This window comes from Penicillium griseofulvum (genome assembly GCF_001561935.1).
Source record: "Penicillium griseofulvum strain PG3 chromosome Unknown contig_80, whole genome shotgun sequence".
In the NCBI taxonomy this organism is placed as follows: Eukaryota; Fungi; Ascomycota; class Eurotiomycetes; order Eurotiales; family Aspergillaceae; genus Penicillium; species Penicillium griseofulvum.
The window spans coordinates 6114072-6137428 of NW_024467471.1; the positions used below are offsets into that span (position 1 = coordinate 6114072).

Below are 23357 nucleotides of genomic sequence, written 5' to 3' on the forward strand. Positions count from 1 at the left end.
CAGGGCGATCCATAACCAGTGACGATGATACTGGAGAAATAAGGCGGAGAAATAGGGGAATGTTAGAATATGTCGAAGCTCTGGAATCTGAGATTGCTACTCTCCGGGAGAGATCCTGCAGCATCAACTGGGTTTGCACAGACCCGAGTTGGTAAACGTCTGACCTATCGCAAAAGTACGGATGAGATCGATCCAAGCCTCCACCGTCCGAGCGAGCTCATATTTTGTCAATTTCGATGTCTCTGGGGTTCCCAATGTTTCTAACATTTGTATATTGTTAAAAAGCTAGTAATTACATGAGTATAGTGTTTTTACCCATTCAAGGTTTTTACCTCTGAGACCTAAGTAAATATAGCCCTAGAGGGAAGATCAGGGTTTGAGATCATGCTTTATGATCGACAAGGCCAGAAAGTCCGGGGACGATCGACCTGCATGTCCAAATAGACTCTGCTCACATTTTGCGGAACCTAAGAGATACCTGAACATTCCAATGAAGTACAGAGAGTATGCTTGAGTATTGGATAGGATTGGTGGAGAGGAGAGTAATGATGCATGAACTAAAGAAATAGAGAGATAAAAACATTTAAATAATAGGATTATACCAAAACCAGAATACTGGGTCTAAATTCCAAAATGATTTTCTATTTTAATTCTTTTTTTTATTTGAAAAAAATGAATTATTTTAAATCTATAAAAAAAAACATTTAAAACAAAAAAGAAAAGAAAAAGGTGAGGGATGACAATCCGCCGATCCAAGTCTCTCTTCTCACCCCAAAAAGGTACCAGGAACAAGCTTCCCCCCCGTGGATCATTACTTTCGACTTCAGACAACTCCTCCTTGCTGTACTTATAATCTCCCTTCCCCTCCAACTATATACAACCCCCCTACCTATCTGAGACCTCCCCTTCAACCTCCCCTTTAACCTCCAACCGCGTCAAAGGGCTTCTAACACCACCGCCTATCTTGTTCTTGGTGTTCCATACCAGCCCATCCTATTATCCAGGTTCGGCAATTTCTGGCTATTTTGACGCGAAATAACGCGAAACATCGCGATCAAACCTGCAGCCCTCGAGGAAGTTCAGTCGATCTCAGTCCAGATTTAGCTGTTACAGCCTTTGCCGCGGTAACGGAGGATCTTATAGTCTACATTCCTAGCCTTGCTTTGAACCTCACGCGACGCGCCTCTAATTTTGGCCACCTCGAATCTGAGCTTAGACCATGGCGTATAGCTGTAAGTACGATCTCCACTCCTCGGGATTATATGCTGGACCAATTTGTTTATTTCTGCTCGTTTGTCCTCCATTCCCTTCATCCTTTTGAACATTCTTTCCTTTTTCCCTATACTTCGGGACCAAATACACATTCTCTTGTCTTCCTTTTGCTCTCTATCTCCTATCCCTATCTTTCTTTGATAGCTTCCTTTCTTTACCTCACTGTCGACCCTTAATACCCTCGTTCTACTTGTCAATTACTTGACTTCGACTCTCGTTCTTACACAAAAGAAAACCACAAAAAACAAATACAATTTACTAAAGTCAATTGGGCAGGTGATACTATCAACTCAGTTGCATCTCAACCTTTCAAAACTGAGGACCTGGACGACATGAGATCTCACGGACAACAAATTTCTGATCGTTTGACTGTTGAAGTTGACTGTCGCTCTCTGGGCCCTAGTGAATGCCCCTCGATGACTTCGAGCTTTTCTCCTTTGGACTCTCCAACTCCCACTCCTACCAGTCTCTACAGCCAAGGCTCAATGGCCTCACCCGGGTGGCACGAGTCTTCCCACTATCACCACGGCCTCCCAATGGAGCGCCGAACTTCGTCTACGCCACTACGTAGCGCATTCAGAATGGCCGATCTCACATCAGGCGACGGCATGATGAATATGCCCTGCGGCAACATGGACCGACAGGAGCAGATGCCCATCCCCGACTATCTTCCTGGATACGATGAGAACGTCGACCAACTCTGGATTCCCCAGGATATGCCAAAGACATACCAGGAGCCCCAGTTTCCTTACCAGGCCTCGATGCCTCAGTACAACCAGATGGCTCGCAACTACTACCACCGTCCCCAACAGGCTGGATATCTGCCCGAATCCGCCTCCAACCCTTGCTTGTCTCGTCCAATCTTTAACCAACCCTCTGAGCGGATGCCAAACTCCGCCTCAATGACCAACATGGTTCACTGGATGCCATCCCATGAGTCGTTGGTACCCCAAACCATCACACCCGCTCAGGTCCAGCCCTTCCCTTCTGGACCCGTTACCCCTCCTTCTTCCTCTTATTCCGACTTTCCGACCAACATTCCAACTTTCAAGTCCCACACTCCTTCGACACCCCACCGATCTGTTTCCATGGGCACTCCCTCGGGCTCAGATACTCCAATGAGTCGAATGTCCGGACACAATGATTACCAGGAAGAATTCCAACTTTCTCCTGTCTACCGCGAAGGCCTGATTCAACGTCACCGCCAACCCTCGCGCAAATCTTCCAAGAAACAGCTCCTCCGCTCTAACCTGAGCCTCGAGAACTTGCCATCAATCATTAAGCAAGTTCAATTCAAGTGCAAGGAGCCTGGCTGCAAGGGGCGTTTCAAGCGCCAGGAGCACCTCAAGCGACACATGAAGAGCCACTCCAAGGAGAAGCCCCATGTCTGTTGGGTCCCTGGTTGCCACCGTGCGTTCTCTCGCAGTGACAACCTGAATGCCCACTATACCAAGACCCACAGCAAGCGGGGCGGTCGCAACCGCTACGTCGCAACCCTCGATGAGACCAGTCAAGATTTCGATCCCGATTTCCGCGGCCAGCTTACCCCCGATGGTCGGCCTATCTACGGCAGTAAGCTTGAAGATAGCATGCCTGACTGTGGGGAGCTGAGCGTTGATGGGTGGGATGACTAGTCGCACGACCTCAAAAAGCAAAACCAAAAATCGAAAACGAAAAAAATTCAACAAAAAAACATTCCATGCGAGTCTTTCCAAAAAGAAAATTATGGAGTCATAGAAACACAAAGCAAAAACGTGGCCCTCATTGGGTCTTATTGATACCCCGTCTCTGGAGGATCTGAAATGGCAGAGACATGGGCCAGATGTCTGGTTGTCCTGGCGTTGTACATGTCTCCTGATAGGAGACTTTTTGATTTATTTTATTTCCTTTCTATTGCATAATTTGTTTGGTGCCAAAGGCTGGGAGGTATTTCTGAACATGGAATTTATCTGGAGTTGCATATGTTTTTTCCTGTCTGGTTTTGGGGAGATCGCCAACTGGGGATAATCATTTGGGAGGACAACCCTCAGGGGTTTGGCGATCGTGTACAATCTGCTACAACGTGTTGTTGTTTTATTTTTTTTTATTTTTTTTTATTTTTTATTTTTTTTTCGCTTGTACTACCACCCATTATCGCACATCGGTATAATATACAGAAAAAATCGAGATCTACATTGTTGCACTGCATTGCTATTGCCCCAGTTGGTCCTGTATACTAGTAGTACCATTCTTATTAAGTACTTTGAATCCTTCAAGATCGGCTAAATTTCTGCTTTAGAATCCAACTTCGCCTCTCGGTTACTGACCTGGGAGTTCAGACATGCGCCCAAAATGTTACATATCACAAGATTCGGGGCTCTAGATCCCTAGTTCCTGGATCTCTCCAAACCGATCTATCTGCTCAATCGAGTGGATCGAACAAATTGAGCCTGGTGCAGCCATAAGCATGATAAACCTGTACATGCTACTCGTCGGGACTCTTCATTCCCAACGGGGCCTTAACACCCAGTTTCAGAAACGCCATGTCATCATATCTTCACCGCGGCTACGGACATGATAATTTATGTGGAACACAGTGTCCCGAATACTCTGTACGCACTACTGCAAACCACGACGAGTACTCCCCCACTTTCGACATCAACATAGCACGTATCAGATGGCCATGTGGAACCCAACTCACCCGTTCTCTGTGAAACCCTAAACCTTAGAAAAATCCCATAGTTCTAAGTATAGCATAGCAAAAAAAGTAAAAAGGGAATGCGAAAAAGCAAAGAGAATCCATGCTACATTATACTGCATGACCAAGGATCCCACGATCCAGAGCCGCGTTCCTACGTGCCTGGACTCTGGTATTCATGCGTCCATTCCTCATTCCCAAGTCTGCGGGCATTAGGGCTTTACTCAACAGTGACATCCTATGACAAACATCCCTCATCCTCCGGAAAGATGAAGCCTATATTTGCTTTTTCTAATGATCGTCGTGCATGGAATACTTTCCCGTTCTTCAAACTCCAACGCAGGGTCTTGGTAGCCCTTTTTTTGTCTTGCACATCCACTACCGGCATATACATTATTTACTTTCTAGCACATCCATACTGACCTCACTTATTTTCCGATATACTATCCCACTAATTCAAAACTGTATTCCCCAGCCCTCCAAAACCTTGATTCTAGATTCCAAATCCTCATTCCAAATACCCAAGTCCACTGCTACACCGATGTTTGGTTGTGCGGTGAGGTGATTATTAGGCACGACGTTAAATTAGCCCGACGCCCATGCCCTGCATGTACTTATACTGTTACACCGCGCTATGTATATGCCACGCCGTACAAATTGGGAATGAGACCCCAGGCTTCCCAATGGTGTGATATGCGGGAATGATATCCAAGCGCCATTTTCACTCTATTGGTTTCCATTCCTTGATTTTTATCTTTTGTTATGCACAGTACTACCTATGGGGATAATGCCTGGAGATCCACAACCCTAATAGGTCATTGGGTCATGTGCAAGCTGTTTTTTGCTTTCCTCGTACGTATTCGTTTTTCTAGATTGTGCAAATAATCGGTGAACTGTTTCTGCTTCGTATTAGATTTACTACTCAGAGATCTCACTGCAGCAATCACAAACTCTCTTCCCTTTTTTTTATACCTATTAATGTACCTGTTCTCACATTCCGGGGAGAAATCCTCCCGACCACTTGGATGACTACCATCAACACACCGCATCGGTATGTCTGTGCGCGTGGGAATGATGGAGAGGAAGTGGGTGAGCCATTAGACTGGGTTTAGAGCATACCTCGACATAAGTACAACTTTTCCATCCGAGTAAATCGTACCTATGTTAATGCAATGTCAATCTAGCTTGGCGCTTATATGCGAGGAACCCTTTTCGATTGGCTTCGCATACACGCTATACAGATCTACACTACACACTACACCGTTGTGCCGAAGCTACTCCGTACATGCATTGGAATGTGATATTAGAGCGTCAATGAAGTTGGTTCCAGATTCCCAGATTGCGGTGTTTAAGTATAAATTATTACCAGGGCGATGCTTTGTTTTGTATGTGATTATGCGATGATGCGATGTAACCCCAATTTTACCCCATATTACTCTGTAAAAGTAAGATCTCTAGCTGCTTTTATTCGTTCGGCTTACCTGGTCCTCGGGTGATGTACGCCGATCTTCATCCCTAGCTTCGGGTTTTGAATTGGGGCTGTCTTAGTAGCCGATATATTTTCATTGGTGCCTGATCCCCCCGCCTTGCTTTAATCCTGTTTGATCAAATCGTTTTATCTCGCCTACCTTTACCATACATATTAATGGTGGCCTTGCCATTCTTTGAATGGACTTTGCAGGCCGGGAGTCATCCGACCAACAACGGTCCGGTAGGTTAAAGTCTAGACCTGGGCCGCGACCTTCCTTTATTGCAACTAACTATATCTACTAGTTCGCCTTATCACGCAATATCACTTGCAGAATTTATAGACCGAAATCCTACATGAAGCAATCCTTCAAATGTGTGCTCGATTGTTGATACCTTTCCCGATCGGGAACTAGATTAGTCACCCACCCGCCGTGCCCAGGTGGACCAGGTCTGGGCAGTGCTGACACATCATTATGTAATCACACGATATAAAAACTCAGCGCATCAATTTTCCGTAGCTCTTTCATATTAAATCAGACATCTTTTGTCTACCACTCAACGACACACCAGCAGGCTTTGAAAACACATTGCTCAAGGGATTAATGTCTTCCTTTGATAATTGACTTCAACCTTACATCTATACACCCTCTCCATCTTGCGAGACAACTCTGGTCTCTCCTTACTATGATGATCACCATTTCTATTGACATGAACTTCTCCATGAATGTTTCAAAATATCAAGCTCAACAGTCTGAGTAATGATTGACCAGAGAATACAGTCTCAGGACACGATGGCCACCGGTCTTCTTTTGATACATACTGACGGTGTCTTTTGATATCCCCCTTTTAATAGCTTGATACCTTATCCAATTGAATACTTACATTACCATGTTTCCCTTTCCCTTTTTCCTCATACAGCTTTGCAGCTGATAGCACGGATGTCAAATTGCGATCCGGCCCTTTCATGGCCGCGGTCGCGCCGAAGAAGTGCTTATATCGAAATGGAGATTTAACTATTTCCCTCGCCAGTGAGTACTAGATTTTTGTCCTACGGTTCGCCCGAGGTGTCAAACATCCATTGAAGATCTGGAACATCCCGTATTCGTAGACTTAATTATATTTATGGAATGAGATTTATCCCTTTTGATTGTACACCGTCTTGATACTTTACGAATTTGCGATGAACTCTTTGATATTATGATGCTCGACATGTGGTTTGGATGTGCTTAGACCATTGCTAGAATCCGTCAAAGGTCTACGAGTGAATATGTAAGATCTAGTACAGACTCTCCAAATATACAAGAGCCTACAGTCTAGAATAACAGAATCCAGTTTTTGCATTTTGTGTTATCAAATTCGAGGTATTTCCACAATGCTTTCAATCCAACCACACTGATATCAAATAACTCCTGTACAGAATGGTATCGAGTCTGATAAATCCCAGGGTTCCCACCGCGCCCAAATAGTACAATCGAAAAAAAAAAAAAAAAAGAAAAGCAGAAAGAAGAAAGAAACCCCCCGTGGCAAAATAACGCCGTCCTCCCCAATCTCCACGATGCCTAGTCCCTGTACAAAATCCCGGGATTTCAGAAAAAAAATAACAAAAAAAGAAAAAAAAGAACGAGGAAAAAGCCAAAGCCAGTGACAGTAAGAGTTGCTAACCAATGTCCCACTGCCATTGAGTAGATGCTCATAATAAATCCACCTGGGGCCAGATTTACACTGGTGAAATTGTAAATGTGGAATAGCTTCCGTCCTCGCAGGGTATCATCAATCTCGTATGTAGCCACTTTACATCAGTGCTAGCGGACAAACTACCCTCAGTTGTTCAGGCCACCCATACTGTGCATCGAGCCCTGCGCTTGCATTTGCTGGGCTTGCAACGCAGCCCGCTGTTGCTGCTGTTGCTGTCCGCCATCCCGCTCACGTCGCATAACCTCGGAGACCCACGCTTTGGCTGTCTTTTCCAGACCAGGGCCATACTGTTGCGCAATATTGGAAGGGTACTGGTTTGGCGGGCCGTACTGAGACATGTACCGTGCTGACATATCATGCCGCATGCGAAGCAGTCGTTGTTGGTAGAGCTGGGTGTATCTTTGTGCCTGGTTCATGGGCTGTCCATTTTGACCCATTTGGCCACCATTCGCCTGTGTAGCTGCCAACAGCATTTGCTGCTGTTGGGGTGTTAACTGCGGATTGCCTTGATGTGGCTGGCCTTGCTGGCCCTGCATCGGTGGGTGCTGCCCTTGCTGTTGCTGCTTGACTATTTGCATTTGCGCATACTGAGCACGCATGAGCTGAGCCTGGTATGCTTGCTGGCCTTGTTGACTAAGTTTGGGAACACCCTGATGGTTTTGTTGTTGCTGCTGCTGCTGCTGTAGCATTTGGTGTTGATGAGATTGTATATTTTGTTGAGCGTGGGCATTAGCTTGTAGTTGGGCTAGCTGCTGCGGCGTGAACTGATTGTGCTGCATATGTCCTTGTTGTTGCGCTTGAAGAAGCGCTTGCTGTCGGTGTTGTTGTAACATCATCTGCTGTTGTGGTGTGAAAGGCATGCCCCCATTCATTTGCGGCGTAGGTGCCATGCCCTGATTCATCACCGGAGTCTGGCCCATCGAGTGGGTTGGACTGCCATGACCCATCCGCTGAGTAGGCGTGACATTACGCATGATTGGCGTGGCATGCGACATAGCCGGTGTGCCCTGAGTCATCTGTGGAGTACCATGTCGGCTTGGTCCTTGTTGACTTCTGGAAGGTGCCATCGGGTGGCTCATAACATTCGGATGAGCATGCTGCAAAGCAGAGGGAGGTCGGGGCGGACTGCCGGATCCAGATGCGGTCATTGTCATCGGAACCGCCTGCGGCATAATGTTACCAACCAGTGGTGATGAAGTGGTATGTGGGGTCTGGTTACGTACAACAGGCGAAGACTGCTGGCCTTGGCTGACGCCATTCGGCTGAGCCATAATATGACGATTCTGCTGTTGTGCAGCGAGTTGAGCCTGCGCTTGCTGCGCGGCAAGTTGTTGTCTTCGAGATTCCTCTTTCGCGTGTTCCTCGGCCTGTCGCTGCTCAATTGCACGACGCCGCTCTCTCTCTTGCTCCTGCTGTTGTCTCTTGGCCAACTCCTGCTTGAGCTTCATTTCATGTTCACGTTTAGCCTTCTCCTCATGTTGCATGCGAATCGTTTCAAGTGTCTTGAAGCGGGAGAATCGGGGTTCAAATGGCGCCACACCACCCGCATCATCCACGGCAGCAGCCTTCGCAGCACCACCCGGACCAGAAGCCGTGGGCTCCAGACGTTCGTCCATGATAAGCATAAATCTCTCCTCTTCGGCCGCCAAGGCTTCGTCAGCAGCAAGTTCGGCAACGGTTCTCTTTCGGCGCTTGGGCAAGGGTGGCGGGTCGCAATGCAGTGGGCTTGCCAGGTGCCTAAGCAACTCTTGGGCAGCCTCGAAACTATGCACAGGTTCCAAGAAGAGAGGAGGCGCCAATGCCTGTGTCATTTTAGATTCGAATTCCAAAAGATCTTCAGGCTCAACCAGCATTTTCTGTCTCTTTGCGACGTGCCCGCGGTCTGGATGACTGCTTCCAGGGGTGGCTGAAGAACCAGAGGAGCTTGATTGAGCTGGTGGTGTTTTGTTGGCTCTCGGATCAGGGGTGGTGACCAGCAGTGTCAACTCTGCCTGCAAAGTGCGGGCAGTGGGATGGAGTACTGTAGTGAATACGCGAGGCTTCACAGGGGAATTTTTCTGACCTGTGTTGCTGCTTTTGCCGTCCACCTGCTCACCAATGGCCGAACCATCTGTCTGCTGACTAGCAGCCGAGGCCCCATCGGCCTTGGTGCCTTGGGTGGCCGAGGTGAGCTGGTTTTGTTTTGGGTATGGAACAAAAGCGGACGGAGTAATGTGTTCGTTGTAATTGTGTAGGGAGAACGGTGTGTTGTTCTCGTTGGATGAGGTTGTGGAAACTTTTCTTGCTTGCGCGGAAGCAGATTTGTGATCGATGACACGGACGATGAGGCAACCTAACAATGTTAGTAGGTAATTAGACTAGCTGTTAAAGCTGATACGTACCTTCATAGAACTGCACACCACCTCGCAGAAGTTCCTCAATCAGATCATGTGGAACAGTCCCAGCGCGAATGTGCTCGATGATAACCTTCATCTCGGAGTTGTAAGGGAAGCTACCGTCTTGCTGCTCAAATCGGAAATGTGTAGGATGTAAATGCACAATTAGGGATGGGGGGCTTTTCGAATATTTCTTAAGGATGTAGGATGTAGTTTTCACTATGTCAAGAAAGTCAGTGATCGCGCATTGACATTGCGACTGTTACGGAACTCATTACCATATGGTTCTGGTGCCCTTTTCCCAACTCGGTGTGTGTTATCTGCAACGGCGGTTCTGGTTACTGGCCGGCCAGAGCGTGAGGGCTGATCCATGGGCCTTTGCGACTGATTCCTAGTCCGATTAAGGGGGCCTTTAGTCGTGGAACTCGCCACATGGGCCACGCCGTTTGTGAAATTGGAACTTGCGTTGATGGGGGCGCCCGTGGGCAAACGTTTTGCGGCGGAGGTGGGCGAAGACGAGAGGTGCTGGCCCTTGACTCCGTTGACCGCGGCCTGGCCGAAAGGCGGGGGCGGCCGCTTCATCTTCTGGGAATGAGAGGCCGGCTTGGATATTGCGGTCGCCATCATGTCTGCGCCGGTTGCGCAACCTCCGCGTGACCAGTGAGGTAAGAATGCGACTTATCGGAATGTCTGTTTGATGATGTTGAATGAAAGCCGTGCTCGGGAAATGAATGAGATGGCCGATGCGCGAGACATGTGGGGATAGGCAGGGCGGCACCGGTCCCCAGCACAGCTGGAATCAATGCAAAAAATCGGCGTGTATTGACCGAGTGGGATTAAAAGAATGAAAGAAAGAAAGCACCCGTCCAATAATGCTGCTGGGAAGGGGTGAATCGGTAAAGCCGCTGGGTAGGTCTTGCAGAGGTAGGTCAACTGATGATGCCAAGCCGTGGGTCAACGTGAAGTTGGTCACATGACCCCTTCCTTATTAGGACTAGTTTTAATCGATGCAGCAACAAGATACGAGACTCTTTGATACATAGGTGAATCAATGCTTGAATAGCTTTTATATACTACTGTCTAGATAATATAGGTAATGCCCATAACTTCATACATGTCAGAGCTAAGTGAGCTAATTCTGAGAGTTAATAATGCTGTAGATAGTTGCAACTTTAGGGCAAAAGAAGCATCCATTATTCTGTCAAAGATGAAAGTTGAATCATATTAAGCCAAAGCAAGAAAATTGGAAAAACAGGGGAATAAGGTCAATCAGTCATAAGGGGGTTTAAAAACACAGGTATAGACAAACAAACAAATATCAACATCAAAATCATGGGGCCACAACGTGATCTGATGACCTAGTCCAGACCACGCACTCGTCGTCGCCAGTCATCTCCAACTCGAACAACGTCAACCACATCAACGCTCTTGCCGAGACCTGTGACACCCTCCTTTTGCCACCACTTCTCTCCCTTTTCGCCAAGGGCTGACTCGTCATCACTGTCGATGAGCCCACCACGGCCACCCTCGTCTCCGACCACGACGATAACCTGGCGAATCCAACGAGTGAGCTGAGAGACGGGTTCACCTACATCTCCAGTCAGGGACTCTTGGACATAGACAAGGTCTGGGAATAGGTGGCGAGCGAGGTGCACATAGCCACCGGGCGTGCTGAAAGGCATGATCATGCTGTCCTTCTCAACAAGCGCTTGTGCCTGTGTGTATAACGTTTTGAAGAAGGGAGACGTGCCCTCCAGTTCATCGTCCTGGCGGGGCTCGACCGGGGTCAAGACTCCAGAGGCTAATTCTCCGACAGAAGCTCCTTCTTCGGTGCCAATGTTCGAATAAGACGATGCCATAGAGGGTGTGGTGGGAGGTGAGCCACCCTTTCTGATGGCGTGTTTCAAATCCGGAGCATAGATCAGCACAAAGATCTTTGAGTTTTCCACATCGACATGTTCAGGGAGATGGGATAGAATCGACTGCGATTGTCAGAAAAGCCTACAATGTGTATCAGGGGCGAGCAGTTCTTACCGCGTGTTCAGAAGAGAATTCGTCCGAGTCAGCTGATGAAACCGAGGAAACAACAATTACAACGGTCTTCTTGTTAGTGTTGACGGTCTTTGCTGGACGACTCGGCAATCCATCACTCATAGTCGGCGCAACAGCGGGTTGTTGGCTTCTCTCGTGGGCTCTAGTTTGAGCCTCCTCCGACCATCTAGAGTGGTCCTCGTAGTCGCCCTCGCCTTTGTTATCCTCCCGAATTGAGGTGAGAGCGCCACCGACAAAGGCCCCTGCAGCAGTGACGCCAGCCACAACCCTTTTGCTGGCGCCATCGAAGATCTGTTGAGGGCTCGGCGTGCGGCGCAAGGCACCTTGCATGCGAGCCACCATACCATGATCATAAGAAGCATCTGCAGGCAGGACTTCCGCTCCTGTGCTTCGGGCATAATCTCCGGTAGCATAGGAAGGTGGAGGATAGTCACTCCCAGGTCCAACAGGAGGCGGGTAAGGGCGGCCATCTCCGTGGGGGCGGTCGTCTTCGTCTTCGTCGTCATTTCGTTCACTCCAAATCCAAGCTGCAATGCTGATAGTTGCAATTCCAGCAGTTAAGGCCAAGGGGAGCCAGTATCCAATGGCGGTTCGCCCACCGGTTGAGCTGAAGCCAGTACCGGCTCCGCCGCGACGGCGCCGAGGGTCTTGAGGGAAAGACATTGCGATCGCGGGTATTCAATTAGAGGCACATTTAACGGCTATTAATCGCGGTCGCAATGACTCGCAGGTTGCATCCCACACGCCGATTTGCAAAATAAGAGGTTGGGAAAAGGGGAACGAGGGAAAGGAGGCAGACGTCTCTCCTCGGATACCAGAAACATGTGGCTGGTGATTACCGCGGGTGTTTACTTGTGTTTGTCCTGTTTGCGTCTTGCTAAATCTGGAGGCGGGTCGGTATCACGTGCCATCTGCTTCCGTGATTATGTAAGTGGTTTTTCTGACTCCTCCGAAGCAGGGCTTATCGGTTTTAGAGAAATATATGACTAGGTGGGAGAACTCGCAAGCGCATTGTTAGTTCAGATTATGCCTCACTCAGTACCGGTGCCCCCGACGGGCCTGCAGGCCCTAATTCTTGTGAGGAACCAACATCGATATATGTCTGAAATAAAAGCTAACAAGCAAGCAAGTGTGGCCCTGGTGTATCACTCAACACATTCACTTCAAACCCCGAGGAATACCCAAAATGCCTTATTCCCGTGGCCAACCGTCCAATGCTCTGGTACGCCTTGGACTGGTCGAAAAGGATGGGCATTACTGGTAAGCGCATTCCCACCGTCGGAATAGCATGCGGGGCATGCCATGACGCCATGTGCTCTATCGCGAATCATCGGATGGAAGATTAACTATTCTAGATGTCACTTTGGTCACTCCTCCCTCTTCGCTCGCTCCCCTCCAGGCCGCTCTACGACAGAACCCACATCTTACTTCACTTCCTTCGCCCTCAGTCATCGCACCGGCGGAACTCGAGATGACGACTGGCACAGCAGAGCTTCTCCGTCTGCCGGAGGTGCAGACTTGCATCAAGTCCGACTTCCTTCTCTTGCCCTGTGATCTAGTTTGCGAAATACCCGGCGAATCTCTGCTTGAAGCATGGATGGTGTCTGGCGGCGAGAAAAATCGTCGGAATGGACTCAGCATGTACTATCAGACACAGGGTCGGGAGGAGAGTGTCAAGGGCGAGGCTACGGACTTTTTGGCAGTTGCACCACTTGAGCAAAGCGAAGCTCCTACCGTCTCTCATGGCGCACTTCGTTCCTCGCTCTCCAAGCTAGTCCTTTCTATGCCCATGGCCACATTGAAAGAGAAGTTGGAAAATGACAAGGGCTTCCTTGTGCGCCACTCCCTGGTGGATACGCATGCGCAAGTGAAGTTGTTGACGACATACCGTGATGCGCATATCTACGTCCTACCTTACTGGGTCAAGGACATGGCTCGTTTGAATGAGCAATTCCAATCAGTTGGTGAAGACTTGGTTGGATGGTGGGCCAAATCGGAATGGCAGCAGGGCCTCAGCGACAAGCTGAAGATCAACGAAATTTTCCAGCAGAAAAGCCGTCGCCAGAGCCACGGCCTCACTCTAGGTGAGAGTGAAAGCCACGACGGCGAATCCCTCGATGGTGAATCCCTGGAGGAGGAGATTGATCTTCAGAACATGAGCACTACCAAATCTACGGCAGCCAAATTTAGCACAGCCGCATCAGACCCTCAATTCGCGTCTCGTGTCAAGGCTCCCACCTCGCAAACTGCCAAGGGTCCCAAGTCAAGTCTACCACCGATGTTGGCTTACGTCCAAAAGGGCACAGCGCCATTCGTTAGACGGGTCGATTCATCCGCCGTTCTTCTCTCTACCTCCCTCCGTCTTGCTAAGCTAGAGTCCATCGAAGAGGTTGGCCGAGTTGCTTCGTCGGCATTCGCACACGCCTCTAAAGTGGCAAATACAGCTAGCATCGCGCAGCGTTGTACTGTGACACGGAACGACTGCCTAGTGGACAATAACTCGACGGTTGAGGAGAAGTGTGTGATCAAGGAGACCGTCATCGGTGCTAATTGCCATATCGCTAGCGGTGCACGATTGACTCGTTGTTTGATTATGGATGGTGCGGTTGTTGGCGAACGTTGTCAACTAACCGGTACCATTGTTGGACGCCGCAGTAAGATCGGCCGGGAAACCGTGCTGAAGGATTGTGAGGTTCAAGACGGAAACGTTGTTCCTGATGAAACTGATGCCAAAAACGAGAAGTTCATGATCTTCGAGGGAATTGACGATGAAGATGATATGGATGCTTCGGGTGACGAAGATTATTAATTGGAACTAGATTTATCCTCAAATATCTGGGGATAAGCTTGGAAGATCCATAAGATCAATATCAAAATAAAATAGAACTTTATACCCCAAGTGAAAGTTGAAAGCCTGACATATGAGGCATTGTAAATGACACAATTTCAGGGATCTGAACAAAATAGGCTAAGAAGTTCATCAATACGGTACACAATATGTAATACTATACTGGTCAATGCGTTCGACCTGCTTCCCCGGATGCATACTAAAAACTTAGCACTTGCACCAACGGAAGTGCAAAGCACGGGACCTTTTGGGGATGTTAACTTGGCAAGATATTCGTAATTCGCATATTGCATGAACTATACTCCGCACGAATGAGCTTTCAAATATCTTTATCTCTGGACTGATCCACCAAAACATCAGACCATAGGATTCTCGGGATTTGGATGTGAGTCCACAAAGACATACGGGATACTCTAGTAGAGTACGGAATACTCCATACAACATAGTAGAAAATAACGACTCGAGTGATGATCAGAGGGATATTGAGCTCCACAAGTGGAATTCCTGTCTTCTCCGCATTTGTTTCGCGACACCCCTTAGCCTGTACCGGGATTGCTACCCCTGATCAGCCACAGAGCACCGTGCATATTATTGAGGATTTCCCCGTTGAATAGGAGATGGGAGATTAGATTTCGGTGCACAGAGCCATGGGGTAAATGAAACGGGGGTGTCAGGATGCTTAATCGAAGGTTTTCAGTATCAGGTGCGCCTCCTTCCCCTCAGTACAACATATGCAATCTAAAAAAAATTCACGCTAATTGCAAGGACGGGAAAATTCGGTACCTGTATGGAGAAGGAGGTACACATATTCTCCACAGGTGTATGTTGTAGTTGATAAACATACGGAGTAAAAATTTGGAAATATGTAGTGAGCATATCGGAAACACCTGCCGATCACACGGGAAGTTGTGTTGTGGAATGTGGATCGACGGATTGAGTGGTTTGCAGCAAGTGGAGAGGGAAAGCGGGACAGTTTTGACGTGGAGCTTTCGAATTATACGTACAACATACGGAGTACAACATACGGAAATTTATGAAGATAAGGATCAAGTTCCAAGGTTGCATATAAGCACATTATACTCCGTACATGGTAATCCCGTCAACAGGGGAAAAAATAGCCCTAAAGTGGCGTTGTGTCAATAAGCTGAACCATAACCCATGTGACATTCTAAATATCTTTACTATAGCAAGCATAAGCTGTAAAGATAGGACCAAATGTTTGGATATAGGAAGTCAGTAGAAAAATGATATACGTACACCTTCCCAGGTTGTAGATATTCCAAATGTGGATAGAGATTAGGTTGAATGGACTACCATGGAAACAGCTCGGACTTTTACCATAGTTGGAAAGATTCATATGGTCTGATTATAAGATGTTTCAGACACCTTACGAGAATCTTTTTACCTTGTTTTTTTGTATAGAAAACCTTGAGCTGGTATTAGAGGAATATTCTGGCTTCGGATGGAAATGTCTTAAGATGCATCAGGGGAAGCCCTATGATTGGTACCTAAATTTGGAGGTCCCCCTTTTACTTCGGACAACTTGAAGTATGTTGTAGTTGTAGATAAGAAAGGAAATATCCAAAGGAAATATAACATATAGAGTTCTCTATAGGAATGTACTAAATAGAGGCTATGTAGATTTGTAAGTAAATAATAGTACCTAAGTACGTATGTTGTAGAGAAAAGATTACGTTGTACTCCTGTATCATGCAAAGAGATGCATAAACATAATTGACAGTTTTTCTCTATTTCATTTTCATACTTTTTCATACTTTTTCATACTTTTCATACTATTTGATATCTGAATCCAATTTGATTCAATTTGAATCAATTTCACCAATTCCATCCAATTTCATCAATTTCTTGGAGTGCGGACCTAATCTACCCCGTGTCTACCGTGTCTGTGATCTCTCCGCCCCCTCCTATTTTCCTTTCCTCCATCCTCTCCCTTCTTTTTTCTCTTCCCACTTCAGTGAACAGGCACATTATAGTGTCATTGTCATTTGAAGGTTACGGGGTTCTTTCGGTTTACTCTCTCTCGTTTTTTTTTTTTTTCTTGTACATGGCTCTCCTATTCTAGAGACGTCTCATCATCCCTAGGGATATCTCCCTTTTTTTGCCTTAACCTCCTTTCGTTTCTTCCAACTCGCCTGGTTTCGAGTTTCCTTCTTCTGGCATCGAGCGTCACTTTTTTTAATCGTTGTACCACTATAGTCTATGTCCACGTTACTTAGAACAGGTATGGTTACCCCCTGGCTGACGCGGTCCCTTATCACCCAACGTGCACAGCAAAGGGAAAAAAAAAGCAAAGCACGCCCCCTTTCCTTACAAACTCCACCTTTCATACATTGAACAACGTGAGAGTCTTATTTGACTTGTGATGGATAGCTGACAGCTCCTTGGTCACAGCATCCCCTTTCGTTCCTCGGATCCCTATTTGACGCGAACACAACTCGGGCTTTCTATCTATTATTATTTTTTTTTGCGAGTTGCCTTAGATCACGACCCTGGACACTCGTGATTCTTATCCTTTTGAACAATTTGCTGGAGAGAACAATATGGCTGCGTTGGTTCAAACAATTCCGCAACAGAGTGGCACGGTACCTGTGCTTCAGACGCGTCCTTCATCCTCATCAGGCACCTTCTCTTCTCCACAGAATCAAGGCTCTCGTATTCAGACTATGTCTTGGACATCATTCAATACTGGTAATTCCGGGAGTTATCGAGCGGGCCACCCGGTTGTGGCTCCTTATGCCTACAACCCAAACATGGGTCAATCCACCCAAAATCGGCAGTCTTGGACACCACATCTTCGACCAGAACATCGCACCTTTTCCGCACCTACTACAGCTCAAGTGCCGGTGAATCCGACATACACCGGTGCCAGCCCCCGATCCCCCCATCTTGCAGCTGGTTCTGTATCCAATTCCTCTTCACCCCGTTCCTATGTTTCCAAGGACGACAGCGCACTTCCCTCACGACAACCCAGGAGCGACCAGCCGCTCCGTCCCTTGTCTACAGCCAACCTTCCCTCCCCCTCTATCAACACTTCCTCCCCGAAACCCTCCCCAAATCGGTACCGTCGTACCCCTCAACGAGCGGAAGCCGCTGCCGCTCCATCATCTCCTGCGGCTTCTCCGATTCCGACCGTGATTGTCGATGATTTCGGTGGCCCTCGGCCAGCTCGAACGAACGCTCACAACCGGGTCTCAAGTGTGGACGATTCATCTCATCTCGAAAGGGTCCAACCTGAGCGATATCGACGACGAAGCCTAGGCAACATGGATGCTACGGCGTACCCCAATCTGTCACTAGATTTCCCGACCTCGACTTCTCAATCTCAATCGGGCTCGTACGACTTCATCACATTCGATACCAATCAACGGCCTGCTTCCGCTCACTCCCAGCGGGACAGCGTAGGTAGCGTTCACTCGACACACTCGTCAGCCTCCTCGGTAGGATCATTCTACATTGACTCATAAAAATAATGCAGAGCTAACAGTATCTATTTCACAGGCACGAGAAGGGACGCCACCAGAATCCAACTCTGTCACTAGCAAGACCGGCAAGCCAGAAGAAAAACGTACTGGCAAGCCATCGCCATTATCCCAACCGGTATCGACACAACCCGAAGCCCCTAAAACCAATCCTCCAGCCGAAACTCAGAAGAAGGCAACACCGCCTACACTGGATTCCCCCGCCGCGAAACGTCTCACCGATTTGAAAAATGAAACGAAGCGCCCCGGGAAGTCGCGCTTGAGACGGGCCTTCTCGTTCGGCAGCGCCTCTGAGCTCCTGAAGACTTCTGCACAAAGCAATGCTGCCAAGCGGGAAGCTTTGGCTGCGGAACAGGCGCGCCGTGAAGCTCTGAGGGAACAGCTGGGCCCAGAACAGGCCGCCATTGCTGAGCAGCAGGAACTGAGCGGACTAGGTGAAAGCATCTATTCCCATCAGGGCCACTTCTTTACCGGGTCCACCGACAACCTGTCTGTATCATCCACCGCTTCATCGGCGTCGATGATGCTTCGCAAGATGGGCAAGGGTGTGAAGCGCTCCACTCGCTCATTGGTTGGCATGTTCCGTCCCAAATCGGTGGCGAGCATCAATTCCATGGAGGGTGCGGGCCCCGAAGTTTCACCCCCACAGATCACTGTGGTGAACGTGGAGGCGGAACGGGAGAATGTCGCTGTTAACCCCGACCCTGCAGATTTGCCCCGCGGGGGTACTGTCTTCCCCAAGTTCGAGGGCAATGCGGATGTCAGACGATCCGTTTCCATTCGGGAAAGAGCCGCATCGGAAAATTCCCAGTCGCGTAAAAGCATCGTGGGAGGAGACCGAGAGCGGGCGGAGATTCTGGCGGCCGTCCGGAAGGGTATCTTGAAGAGTGCGTATCTCCACACAATACACTTGACGTTTTGGCATACTGACTGATCTTATTAGAAACTCACTCGGACCTCGGTACCTCTTCGCCTGCATATGCATTTGCCGGTGGTGACTCGCCGCATTCCAGTGCTCCCCCTACACCCGATGAATCGTCCAAGTCTCCCGCCCAAAATGATCCGGTGAAGATTGCCGGCGAGGACTACTTCCTGTCGAGCGCAGGGCGGTTCTCGTCTTCTGAAGCGAAGAGTGCACCCATCACCCCTTCCGCTGTAGGTAGGAATATTGTCTTCAGTCCTCGCATTCAGTTCCACGAAACCTGGCCTAGTGGCGAGTATGACCGACGTGGAGAAATTGCAACTTGCAACCGTCTCACCCCCCTGCTTGCTCAGCAGATCCGGGAGGAGATCAATAACTTTAAGATGGTGAGTTGCCTTGCATTGTTCTATTCTTTCCATTGTGCCATTATTAACAACAATATAGGAAATGGAAGTTCATGAGAATTCCAAGATCTACACACACTTCATTTAAGTTTTGGGCGGGAGTCTCTAGCATCGCTCGGTGAGCTAAACCTGGCCATGGTCAGGGATCTATCCACCGAGCCTGCCTTCTTGTCTAGACATGCATCAATTCCGGCGAAATAAGGTGTTTGATGATTTTATCGCGTGAATAGAAGCTATGCTGTCCGGATCTTAATTGATTCTATGGATTGGTATACCCTCTTCAGAGCGATTTGACCAATACAATGGTACTTCTGGTGGATATTCCACCAACACAAAAACGGTGGTCTCTAGCATAGCGTCCATCCAAATCCTAAGATGTTCCCCTCTCATCAGGATCTTGTCTTAGGCGTTGATCTAATGATTGTTCCTCCTACCATCTAATCGGTGTGGCGGTGCATAGTCACTTGTTCTCTGCCGTCAATTTTTTTTCCAGTTCTGTTCTGTCTTTTCTGCATTGTGTGCATCTGAGTCATTGTCATTGAGTATTGGGAGCGTGGGTTACTGGACTGTTTCTTTCATTTTATTTCCATTTTCACTCTTTATTCTCCTGTCCTTTTAGCACATCGTTCCTCATGGTCATCACTAGGCCCTTTTCATATCTATCACTCACTAAGCTCCGAATCCAATGTCTAAGCCTTGTTCCATCTCTGATATGTCTTTTGTATCTCTGTATTGTGTAACTGTGTTTAATGGACGGTTCTCGTCAGCTGCACATATTCCATTTATGTTCCTAGCTATCCTACTGTTACTGTCCGCCACATAGATAACCTTGGTAGTAGTATGTTGTACTAGTATCAGTATCTACCAGTAAGAACTAGACGATAATTTCGATCCTCGGCATTCCGGAATATGTTTCTAAACTGTCAGGTTATCCAACCACTCGAAATATCATGCTTTTAGGACATGAAGTACCTCAAGCCCTCGAAAGTAATTACTAGAAGTGGAAATATATGTTAGCACCTGACCCAGCAAGTCTACTTCATAACAGGTTTCAACTGTAGTATACTGTGTACTCTAAATAAGTTTAAAATCGAAGTGTAATTCTCTATAGACTGTAGTTAAATTCCTGGTCTTGGCTACCATTAAATGAGATAGCATTCTTCCTATCACTACCCTTTTCTCTACATTCTCTCATGCCGGAATGTCATTTCTATGAACAATCCCTGAAGAAAAGGAACCGGGAAACCGAGAAACTCGGGATCAGAATCTAGGATAAGGAATCTTGGGACTTAAAGATTTGTTATATTATAAGAGGAACAGCATATTTCTACTAAAATGCGTAGAACGTAGAATGTACTGAATCAGAGTTAGACGTTCAGCTAATATAGACAGATCTAGGCCTGAATTCTGTGTTCGGTGAGAATGAATGTGATGATATTGATATAATAACCCAAGAATCACTTATATATTCTTCTCTGGAATGAAAAGAACGCAATATAATGAACTATCACCCCCACGGTGACCGGGTTATCATCTATATTAGGTTAGCCCTTAAATAAGCTTGAATACGAGAAGCATCCCCCACGCGGGGAGATGATCTTTTCTCTATGTAACCATATCCCCTTGTCAATCCTGTCAATGTCACTTGAATCCCCGCAAAAGGCCCGTGACCGAATGATCGGGATCCGGGGTCTGACATTTTCCCATCTTTTTCACCCCGCGAGGGGATTATATTTGGTGGATATATAACAGTTCCAGCCTAAGTTCCGGATACTCCTGTCATACTACTCTCACGCCACATATCTCAACCCTTGTAGAAGGAAAGAACATCCCGACTTGCCGCCGAGTCTTACTCTCCATGCTTATCTTTCTCCCCCTTCTTATACCCCTTGCTCCCTCTGGTATCTTCTATCTTATCGACTTTGACTTATATTCCTATATTGAGTGAGCTAGTGTACTATACTTATCTCTATCCTTCATCTTCCTATAGTTCCTGCCTTTCTCATACTGGGAAATCAGACCAACATGTCTCCCAGAAACTCAGACATCCAAGTGGGAGATATCGACAAGCCTGGCACCGACAATGTCGAGGTAGTCGCCAATTCTGACAGACCCAATGCTCAGAAAGAAGCACCGGCCTACGTTGCCAGTCTGACACCCGAAGAACGCGCAAAAGTCGAGAAAGCCCTCGTCCGCAAAATTGACATCCGTCTACTACCCATGATAATCATCATGTATATCCTCAACTATCTCGATAGAAACAATATCGCCTCTGCTCGACTAGCAGGCCTTGAGGAAGACCTAGGTCTTGTGGGCAACCAGTTCGCGACCTGCGTCAGCATATTATTCGTCGGTTATTTGTTGATGCAGATCCCGTCCAACCTTATGTTAAACAAATTCGGCAAGCCAGCCATCTACCTCCCGGTGGCGATGGTTCTCTGGGGTGTCATTTCCACCGCTACAGCGGCTGCTCAAAGCTACGCCGGCCTCGTGGTCATCCGCTTCTTTCTAGGTTTCGTTGAGGCCGCCTACTTCCCAGGCTGTTTATACTTCCTAAGTGTTTGGTACACCCGCAAGGAGCTGGGCTTCCGCACTGCAGCGCTGTACTCTGGATCCTTACTCTCGGGTGCTTTCTCGGGTCTGATCGCAGCAGGTATTACTAGCAACATGGACAGCGTGCTAGGAATGCGCGCCTGGCGATGGTTATTCATCATCGAGGGTGCTGTCACCATAGCGATTGCTTTTATCGCGGTTTTCGTTCTTCCCAATTTCCCTCGCACCACTAGCTGGCTTTCTGAGGAAGAGAAGCAACTAGCCGTGTGGCGTTTGGAAGAAGACATTGGTGAAGACGACTGGGTCGATAGCGAGCACCAGACCTTCCTACATGGAGCCAAACTAGCATTCGCAGACATTAAGACCTGGGTCCTGATGCTCATGATCCTTTGTATTGTCTCCTCCGCCTCAGTCACCAACTTCTTCCCGACAGTCGTCAAAACACTTCAATTCGGCAATATCGAGACTCTTCTATTGACAGCCCCACCTTACTGTCTGGCCGTTATCTGCGCCTTTGCCAACGCATGGCATGCAGACCGTACAGGAGAGCGGTACTTCCATATCACCGCACCGCTATATATTTCCGTCGTGGCATTCATCATTGCGGCTACTACTACAGCTACTGCCCCCCGCTACGTGGCGATGATGCTCATGGTGCCATCTTTTTACTCCGGTTATGTTGTTGCCCTCGGGTGGATCTCAAATACCCTTCCTCGTCCGGCTGCGAAGCGTGCCGCTGCTCTGGCTGCTATTAACTGTGTTAGTAATGCCAGCAGTATCTATGCTAGCTATATGTATCCTAATTCCCACGCTCCAAGATTTGGTACGTGTTTCTCTATCGATGGTTTTGTTTCTGGAATTCCGAACTAATCACCATACAGTTCCCGCCATGGCTGTCAACTGCGCAACAGCTTTCATCGCCATTGTCTCTGCAACGGTACTACGGTTTATGCTCGTACGTTTGAATAAGAAGCTCGATCGAGGCGAGGAGGTCGAGGGTGCTGTCCCTGGCGAAGGAAGTCGTCGTGGTTTCCGCTTCTTAGTTTAAGAATTGAATTAGTTTGGATTTGGCTTCATGCAGGAATAATCAACGGATTTGGTCCATGATAATAACTTTCTTATTTTCGACGGACATCTGGCTATAGTAGGTCTGCTGGACTAGGATCTGTGAGAGATACACGTTGATATCGAAAATATCACAAAATGATTCGCGTGAGTAGAAGAAGCTTGCATGTTGGGCTATTTATAAGGTTTGATCTAGCTCCTGGACCGTCCTCTTAAAATACCCAACTCGGCAAGAACCGACGGATCCTGTTGACAACACCAGGACCCAGATCTGGGTACGCCCCGGGGCCGAGCGGGTGGTCGGCGCACATGCGGACATCATCCATCGTAATGCCCTCTGGTAGGTCTGCTGGGTCGATCCTCATCACGCCCAGGGATCCGCACTCAGCTTCCGCCGCGGCGACCTCGTCGGGGGTTGCGTCTGGGCCGAGTGCGGCGAGGGCGGTGGTTGCAGAGATGCCGAGGAGGAGGGAGAGGTAGGTTAGGGGTTTCATGTTGGAGTTGGATCAGGTGATGACCTTATA

The 23357-nt window shown here is 48.0% G+C and overlaps 7 protein-coding genes across 7 annotated transcripts; 4 read left to right on the forward strand and 3 right to left on the reverse strand.

Annotated features, from left to right (window-relative positions):
- Positions 1 to 1757: 1757 nt before the first annotated feature.
- brlA (C2H2 type transcription factor BrlA) lies at positions 1758 to 2906 on the forward strand (the record flags this gene model as incomplete). The annotated part of the gene is made up of 1 exon (XM_040790894.1): positions 1758 to 2906. The coding sequence occupies one exon, from the start codon at positions 1758 to 1760 to the stop codon at positions 2904 to 2906; it is 1149 nt and encodes a 382-aa protein (XP_040647847.1).
- A 4333-nt stretch (positions 2907 to 7239) lies between these two features.
- On the reverse strand, positions 7240 to 10116 carry PGRI_031820 (uncharacterized protein; the record flags this gene model as incomplete). The annotated part of the gene is made up of 3 exons (XM_040790895.1): positions 7240 to 9446; positions 9496 to 9708; positions 9768 to 10116. 3 exons carry the CDS (start codon positions 10114 to 10116, stop codon positions 7240 to 7242), a joined length of 2769 nt encoding a protein of 922 aa, XP_040647848.1.
- A 731-nt stretch (positions 10117 to 10847) lies between these two features.
- On the reverse strand, positions 10848 to 12204 carry PGRI_031830 (uncharacterized protein; the record flags this gene model as incomplete). Its single annotated transcript, XM_040790896.1, has 2 exons — positions 10848 to 11471; positions 11524 to 12204. 2 exons carry the CDS (start codon positions 12202 to 12204, stop codon positions 10848 to 10850), a joined length of 1305 nt encoding a protein of 434 aa, XP_040647849.1.
- Positions 12205 to 12755: 551 nt separating this feature from the next.
- PGRI_031840 (translation initiation factor eIF2B subunit gamma) lies at positions 12756 to 14350 on the forward strand (the record flags this gene model as incomplete). The annotated part of the gene is made up of 2 exons (XM_040790897.1): positions 12756 to 12801; positions 12897 to 14350. 2 exons carry the CDS (start codon positions 12756 to 12758, stop codon positions 14348 to 14350), a joined length of 1500 nt encoding a protein of 499 aa, XP_040647850.1.
- Positions 14351 to 17160: 2810 nt separating this feature from the next.
- PGRI_031850 (uncharacterized protein) lies at positions 17161 to 19303 on the forward strand (the record flags this gene model as incomplete). Its single annotated transcript, XM_040790898.1, has 4 exons — positions 17161 to 17847; positions 17909 to 18776; positions 18833 to 19197; positions 19256 to 19303. 4 exons carry the CDS (start codon positions 17161 to 17163, stop codon positions 19301 to 19303), a joined length of 1968 nt encoding a protein of 655 aa, XP_040647851.1.
- Positions 19304 to 21240: 1937 nt separating this feature from the next.
- On the forward strand, positions 21241 to 22816 carry PGRI_031860 (putative MFS transporter; the record flags this gene model as incomplete). Its single annotated transcript, XM_040790899.1, has 2 exons — positions 21241 to 22591; positions 22650 to 22816. 2 exons carry the CDS (start codon positions 21241 to 21243, stop codon positions 22814 to 22816), a joined length of 1518 nt encoding a protein of 505 aa, XP_040647852.1.
- Positions 22817 to 23045: 229 nt separating this feature from the next.
- On the reverse strand, positions 23046 to 23327 carry PGRI_031870 (uncharacterized protein; the record flags this gene model as incomplete). Its single annotated transcript, XM_040790900.1, has 1 exon — positions 23046 to 23327. The coding sequence occupies one exon, from the start codon at positions 23325 to 23327 to the stop codon at positions 23046 to 23048; it is 282 nt and encodes a 93-aa protein (XP_040647853.1).
- Between the last annotated feature and the right edge of the window lie 30 nt (positions 23328 to 23357).